Source organism: Belonocnema kinseyi, chromosome 2 (genome assembly GCF_010883055.1).
Source record: "Belonocnema kinseyi isolate 2016_QV_RU_SX_M_011 chromosome 2, B_treatae_v1, whole genome shotgun sequence".
Classification (NCBI taxonomy): Eukaryota; Metazoa; Arthropoda; class Insecta; order Hymenoptera; family Cynipidae; genus Belonocnema; species Belonocnema kinseyi.
Genome location: NC_046658.1, coordinates 130,491,332 through 130,499,817, shown reverse-complemented (window position 1 = coordinate 130,499,817; position 8,486 = coordinate 130,491,332). Strand labels below are relative to the sequence as shown.

Here is an 8,486-nt window from a genome sequence, read left to right as displayed (position 1 = left end):
TATGCTTCTTCCCACGAGTTTCCTATCAATCGGAGACATGTTAGCAAAGTGGAAGTGTTGTGTAGGAAAATAAATGTAATACCGAAAAATAATAAAGTTTATGTTATAAAAACTCTCAATTAACAGTTTCAGTTAAGAAGAGTTCAAAACATTAAATATCTTAGCTGCTTTAATATGGTTCGTTTTCTCCACCTCACATGGAGACGTTAGCTTTATTCTGCTCAATTTGTTCTGATAAAATCTATTCTTGTTATTATTTCTGGCAACAGACTTTGTACAATCTTGCTTTGGTTTCCAAATATTTATTTATCATCATGTTGTTTTGCTGGATGTGACGCTTTATTGGAAATTCCCAGTTTGGCATACATCTTTGTCCAATGATACTTTCAATCTACACAAATATTTTTCAAATGTCTTCTAAAAATATTTTCATTGTAGACAACAATTTAATGAATTAAATGTTCGAAAATTTGAATACAGAACAAACGATCTAAGTGCACATTAGACTATAAAACTCCTGTCCTCAAAATCAGACTTAACATTGTGTAAAGCTTTGAGTTACAATATTTTTGAGATACGGAAATAAATTAAGGACTCAAGGCTCAATAAAAAGTTTCATTATTCAAAGTGAGATGCAACAAATTTGATCCTAATGGTATCAATAGCATCAACAAATCGATTAAAAATATGCTTCTTCCCACGAGTTTTGTATCTATCAGAGGCAACATTTTAGCAAATCGGATGTGTTGATTCATTATGTTTTCAGAAATTCTGGTTAGATTACTTTCTTCTGGACAACAAATTTAATTTCATGAAAAACACTAAACCAGACATTTCTGATACTTTTAACAGAAATGAACAATAAGAGATTTATCATTATCTTCTGGTAGTTTTTATTATAACTTTGTTGAACGTAATATCTAAACCGATTACATAATCGTTTTGCTCAAAGGATCAATTTTTTCTAAAAGCACGTACAACAATTAAGAATGGCATTGCGACTCGAAGAACAACTTTGTGCACATTCGTAAACCACAAAACTAATGAATCTAAATAGGAGCTCATATTTTGCAACGTTGGGAGGAAATGAACGTCAACTCAGGATGGCCTTCCGGTTTATTTAGAGAAAACATCACGCGCACACAAACCGATCTTGTCGACTGATTACTGAAGTTTACAATCGAGTGAATTTTCGCATGGCATTGGAAGCATACCCTACGTCATCCAATTATCGTTGAGTAGTTTTCTGAGAATAACCGGAATATACAAGCGTGCCGTGCCGCAGGAGGGATGGTAGAATAAGAGCTTTATAACGTAACTTTGAAGGAAGGAAGAGCACGAATTCGTTACATCATGCTTGTTTGTAACTTTGTAGGCAGATCCAACCTGTGTATTGTAGCACGAGAAGTGAACCAACGAGACGACCGGCCACTGGATATTTTCTCCAGTCGGAGCCGGTCGAAACACAATACCTGTATTGTCATTCGGTACCACCAACATAACACGAGGCTTGTATCCTCTATATCTTCCAGGGATAGAACATGGTGCTCGTTAGTTTCAGGATTACATGCCGATTTATCGTGGTAGCCCACAGTGAGCACAAAACCAGGAGCATCCCAAGAATGTCCTTGGGGCGTTCCTAGAACGTCCTATGCTGGCACAATCAATGTTTCTAAGTTGTCTAATGTTCTAAAGATGTCTTAAATGCCAGAGACATTTATCGTCCGGATTCGGTATGCACCAAAAATCGCCAAGGTGATGGGAAATCTGGTTCCAATTTACTCAAAACAAATCGCACTGGTTGTTAGGAGTGCATGTTTGTGATCTGCTATTATCAGAATTATTTTCAGATTTTTTTATATTTGTGATGATTGAATGTTTCAGGTGCAGTCGACAGCGCCGTCGGCGACATCTTCCCCAAGGACACCAGGGGTTGGTGCCGACTCGGTGACAATAGCATCCGGCAGGGGTGGTAGGGTACGTGAAGTGATGGAATTATGTTACGTCACGGAAAGGATTATTGCTCTTTGGTATCGGGAAGATGAGCAAGGAGCCCTAGAACATGCTACATCTCTTCTTCGAGGAAAACACGCCAACAATTATCTGGTGCGTGAGTTTTGCGTAATTTAATAGAGTAGTAAAGCCAGTAGGCAAAAAATTAAGAATGTCGTAGAGACGTCTTTGGGAGATCCCTGAGACGTCTTTCAGAACATGTTTTTTGGACATCGAAGGGATGAAATCACGACGTCTAATGCAAGTGTAAAAGATGTCCCGAGAATTTCTATGTCCTTAAGACGTCTTTAGGACATCTTTAGGATATTGCGAGTCTTAGAGAGATTGGTTGTGCCGACATAGGACGTCCTAGGATTTACTGGTACTAATTTGATAAATATTTGACCAATGTTGCAGATATTTAATTTATCTTCGCCTTGTCGATCTGGTGAGCCGAACACGCGGGAAGTAGGATGGCCACAAGGATTAGCACCAAGTTTGGAAAGACTTTGCGCACTTTGCAAGGAGCTGGACTCCTGGTTAAATGGAGCACCGAATAGAGTCGTAGTTTTACATGCTAGGTACGGTTTTTGATCAATTATTTATTTAAAATTAAGACGTGAGGTTAGAAACTTGATAAGGACAATTTCAGGGTGGCCGCTGGACCGGGAAACCGGAAAATGAGCGGGAATTTATTTCTTGACTGGGAATTTTACAAATTTTTAGAATAAAAATCTGTCTAAGTTCTTACTTTCAATATAATAATAGGTCACAATAATAAGTGATAATAACATTTTTAATTTTAATAGTTTAATTATTAAACCAAATTTATTTACAATTTAAAAAATCAAATGAATTTTTTTAAATTTGTTTTTTATTTTTAAAAAACTATCAATCAGTTTACAATGCGTAATTCGAAAATATTTTACTCAAAAAATTCTCCATTTTATATTTATATTTTTAACTATATTTTTAATTTGAAGTATTTTTAAGTGCAGTCTTCAAGACTTAAACAATTAAAAATTAAAAGCGTTCAAAGTTGAAATTTTTTGATAAAAACAGTTTTATTTTATCAACTGTGAATATAAATAAATAAATTATTTTTCAAATGAACCTGTACTTTAAGTATTAAAAAATAAACAATAAATTGATTTGATAAAACTATTTTAAATCCGTTCAAACTTTTAAAATTTACAGAATTTAACAGTCTCAATTCGAAAGATTTAGTCAGTAAAAAAAATGTTAAAGTGCGATTGAAACTTTATAAACTATTTTCAACTCATAAATAACTTAATAATAATATATTGGTGATTAAAGGTTTATATTAAATTGAAAATATTGTTTGAATCTAAATTATTTAATTTTGAACCCATTTAATTTCAAATTTTTTAATTAAGAAAAATAATAATTATTTGATATTTAGCAATATTTGACTGTTAATTTAAGACCAGTAAATGGAAGCCAAATATTCAAAGGTTAAACAATTAGAAACTGACGTGTTTAATATAAAAAGGTTCGAATTGTTAAAATTTCGAAAAGCTTTTTAAATTTTAACGTTACAATTTTTAATGTTCTATTTGAAAAATTTTATTTTGGAAGCGAAATTGTTGAATTTTGGTGTATAAATAATAATCGAAGACTTTGGTATTATTTTTAGAAAAAATTGAGTAATTTTCGGAGATTTTAAGAAGTTGTGAAAAGATTCACAATTATTGTAATTCAAAATTATTTTAGATAAAAATTTATCTCTTTATTTAAAAATTAATTTTTTGACTAAAAAATTAATTATTTAATATTTAGTTTAAAAATTATTTTTGTAGTTGAAAATTCATAATTTTTGGTTGAAATTAATCTTATTGGTTGAAAATTCATCTTTTTGGTTCAAAATTGAATTATTCTAGTCAAAGATTCATCATTTTATTTGTTAATTTATCTTTTTGGTTTCAAATTGTTTCAAGTCTGAATTTGTCACCATTTTAAACCTTCTTCCAAATTTTAGAAGAAAAAAAATACTTCAAGTAATTTTTTCATTATTTTTGTTGTTGTTAAAAACTAATATTTTATTTGAAAAATCATCTGTTTAATTAAAAATTCAGCTCTTTTTGAAAATCTACTACTTTGCTGAAAATCATTTTTTAAAATAAAAACTTAACTTTTCTAGTCGAAAATTCAACTATTTTTCTGAAAATCCGATTTTTTTGGATGAAAATTAGATTTCTAACGATAAGTTCAACTATCCCATTTTAGGTTTAAATTTCATCTTTTTTGGATAAAAATTCAACCATATGGTTAAAAAATAATATTTTTTATTTAAAAATTATACTATTTGTGTACAAATTCATGCAATTTGTCGAACATTCGTCCTTTTGGTAGAAAATTATTTTTTTGTTGGTTACAAATTTTATTAGTTTCATTAAAAATTTACGTATTTATTTAAACAATCGACTTTTTTGTAGAAATTTTCTGTTTCTTTACTAAAAGTTAATTTCCTTATTTAAGAATTCTTCTTTTCCGTTGAAAATTTAAGTATTCTAGTTAAATATTCATAATTTTAGTTGAAAATTCATTTTTTAGACTAGAAATAAATTTACCTGCTTAAAAAATAAATTATTTCGTTAAAAATAATTTTTTCAGTGAAGATTCAACGTTTTAATAAAAAAAAAACCATTTCATTGGTTGAAAAATGAGCTATTCGATTGAATACTTGTTTTTTCTATGAATTAAAAGGAATTTTTACTTAAAATTTAAAAATTTTATTCAAAATTTGTTGGTGAAACATTGAGATTCTTAACTTGAAACTGTATTATTCAAGTTTTGATTTACAATTGATCTTTTTTATTAAAAATTTTAATTTTTTTGTTCGAAATTTTAACTATTTCAGTAGAATATTCATAATTTGAAGTGGAAATTGATCAGTTAATATAAAAATTTATTTTTTTCGTAGTTATTTAACTATTCCAGTTTCTGTTGAAAATTGTTTTTTCTAGTTAAAATTAAATTTTTGGTTCGAAAATTAATCTCAATGAATAAAAATTATTCTTTTTAGTCAATAATTTATATTTTAGGCTAGACATAAATTTACTCGTTAAAAAAATAAACCCTTTAGTTGATAATAATTTTTTTCATTGAAGATTAATCATTTTAATGAAAAATCCATTTCTTTGGATGAAAAATGAGTCATTTAATTGAATACTTGTTTTTTATATGGATAAAAGGAAGTTTTTTACCGAAAATTCAACTATTTTATTGAAAAATTGTTTATTTTTTGGTTAAACGTTAAGTTTCTTAACTTGAAGCTTAATTATTTAAGTAATTATTTAAGTCAGTACTCAAGTCAACAAATTTTTTCACATTTTAAAATTATTTTATACTCGCGTGATTGCTTTTAAATTTTTGCTTGATTTTTTATCAATTTAATCGAATTCTTCTTCTAATTTTTCTTAAAATCATCAAAATTTACTCTAAATTTACTGACATGAAGGAAATTTTTTCTGGTTTTAAGATTATTTCCAATTCATTTTAATTCTTTTTTTTTGCTATAAATTAGCAGTGTTTCAAATATTTCAAGAGTCTTTAATTATTTTTTGGAATTCACCCAGAATTGTTATTAGTTATCAATTCTTTTAAATTGACTTTAATTTTTAAAAGCTGATTTAAAATTTTCTGAATTCAACGGAGTTTTTTCGTTTAATTAATTTTAATTTTTTTTAAATCACCTTAAATTTTTATGAATTTCATCAAATTTTCACTTATCTAAAATTCCTCTGAATTCATTCTAAATTTACGGAAACCAATGACATTTTTTTATTAAAAAATTTCTTTGCCAATTCATTTAAATTATTTTGAGTTTTACTTACTCACAAATGAAATATACAAAATAAATTAAAAAAAAAAAAATAAAGAAATAAAAAAAAATGAAACTACTTTCCCATTATTTTAGAGGGAGCAAGGAACGACTGGGAGTAGCAGTTTCCGCCTACATGAATTATAGCAGCATTTGCGGGACACACGATCAAGCTCTCGATAGGTTTTCTATGAGAAAGTTCCTGGATGACAAAATCGGCCCACTCAAAGTACCATCGCATCGAAGGTAAACTTTCCCCATAAATTCCAATAAACAATGGACGAGTAGCATGTTTTGCCTAATTAGGGAGATAAAATAATTTTTATCGCTGATTGTGAGACACTTTTATCTCAAATTTATTTTAAACTACATCAATTATTTACTGTTTAACTTATAATACTGCTCTCTTTAGCTTATTTTGTTTTAATATCTTATTTGTATTTATATTCAATACTTATTTATACTTTGTTTATATTTTATTATATATTTTAGTTTATAAACATCTGTTCAATGACTTTATATGTCATCTTTAAAAATTTTATGATTCCAATTTTAAATCACAGGTTTTAAAGCACAATTTCAAAATATTTTGATTTTTGAGGCCTTAAAAATTTTTTTTTGCTTCAAAAGCTTAAATTCAAAAAGCTTTGTTTGAAGTTTCTTAATGTTTTAAATCCTTAATCAGAAAGGATAGTAATTTAAAAATGTAAAATATTTTTATGAAAAAAAATTCTTCTTTTTCATCTGAAGAAATGTTGAATAAAGAATCAACTTAATTAAAATATCAAAGCAATTATTAAAAATTACAGAAAACCAATTTTATATAACAAAACAGAAAAATAATGAAAAAATCTGATCAATAAAACTAAAATATCCTGTTCCTAGTCTAAAATGTCCTAGCTTCGAAAAGTTATAAAAAATTGAAAAAATTGAAAATAAAAAGTTAAACTTTTCAAATTCGAAAAAATTTCAAACAAAACTTATTAAAAATTGAATAATTATTCCAAATTTTGATAAATTTATAAATTTACCATTTTTAAATTTTATTTCAAAAACTGAAAAATTCAGATTAGTTCAAATATTTTCATTTTGTTGTTTAGTATTTTAGACTTTATATAAAAATTGTTTAAATGAAAGTTTTATTAATTTACATTCTAATGAAAATTTATTATTAGTTTTGTGTTTTTTTTTCGATTTCAATGACCTGCAATAATTTTTGTCAACCGTGAAAATGCCAAAAATTTATTTTCAAAATTCCGTTCAAATCGTTACTAAATTTTTTTTGAACACTTAATATTTAAAAACTTGTTATTTAACTATTTTTTGAAATCTTAAGCTATTTTGCAGAAAGTTTAATTATATTGTTAAAATAAGTTCTTTTATCTTAAAAATTAATTATGTTGCTACTGAATATGTGTTTTGGTTTTTACTTTTTGATTAAAAATTATCTTTTTCAGTAGAAAATTCAACTTTTTGGGTTTAAAATAATGTATTTGATTAATTATTCGTCTTTCATTGGTAGAAAATTAATTTTTCAGCTTAAAAAATCATCTTTTTAGGTACAAATTATTTTTTGAACTGAAAATTTGACTATTCGATTTTTTTGCGAATAAAAATTAATTGTATTGGCGAAAAATTTATTGCTTTTACTGCAAAAAATTGATTTTCTTTATTTAAAAAATTGTCATTTTCAGTACAAAATTAAGCATTGTGGTTGAAAATTCAACTATTTCTTGAAACATTAAGCCATTCTGTAAAAAGTTAAAATTCTGTAACTATTCACGATCTGATTAAAAATTTATCTATTATAGTCGAAAATTCGATATTTATTGAAAAGCATTGGGTTTTATTAAAGATTTGTCTTTTTTGGGAGGAAAATAATCTTCCAGCTTAAAAATTACTCTTTTTTGGTGAAAATTACTTTTTTTTTACTGAAAATTTAACTGGTCTTTTTTGTTAGAAAATTGATCTTCCTGATCGAAAATTCTTTTTTTTTTAATTCAAAATTAAATTACTTAGTAAAAAGTGAAACTACTTTCTTAATAATTAATTTTTTTGGTTCAAGATGAATATAATTTTAGTTATAAATTTATCTTTTTTAATGTTCATAATTCCTGAAAATAAAATCAAGAATCCAACGACCAAATTTGAAAACCCACCATAAAATCTTCCTATTGAAATTTGAAAAAGGATACAAATTTTTTCCTAAAAAAGAAAAGAAAATAATTTTCCCGTTTTGGACAAAAATGAAAAAGAGGGAAGAAAAATGAAAAAATAAGGCGTTTATTTTTCACAAATGTTCTTTTTGTTCTGATTTGAAAATAATAAAAATAAAAAAGACGAAAAAAATATTAAAAAGAAGAAGGAAGGAGATTTTTACTTGGTTAAAATGAATAAATTGCGTTCAAATTTGGTCTTTTTTGTTAGAAAATTAATCTTCCTGATTTAAGATTCATTTTTTTAATTTAAAATTCAATTACTTTTTGAAAATTGAACTACTTTGTTAAAAATGAAGTTTTTGATTACAGATGCATATAATTTCAGTTCTAAGGGGGGAGGGTCGGTAAGGCCGGTTTTTGGCCTAATTTATTTTTGGACCAAAAAATCTGAAAAAATCATGGTAGTATCTTATAAGTATCCCGAGTCGATT

At 26.6% G+C, this 8,486-nt stretch overlaps 1 protein-coding gene across 6 annotated transcripts in view; it reads left to right on the top strand.

Moving 5' to 3' along the window:
* The window catches only part of LOC117168125 (tensin-3), a 639,780-nt gene that overhangs the window by 487,796 nt on the left and 143,498 nt on the right, over window positions 1–8,486 (top strand). For all 6 annotated transcript variants that reach the window (XM_033353532.1, XM_033353537.1, XM_033353534.1 and 3 more), the window contains 3 exons: window positions 1,885–2,106; window positions 2,410–2,573; window positions 5,933–6,082. In XM_033353532.1, the coding sequence (XP_033209423.1) occupies window positions 1,885–2,106; window positions 2,410–2,573; window positions 5,933–6,082 (536 nt within the window). The remainder of the gene's footprint in view (window positions 1–1,884; window positions 2,107–2,409; window positions 2,574–5,932; window positions 6,083–8,486) is intronic.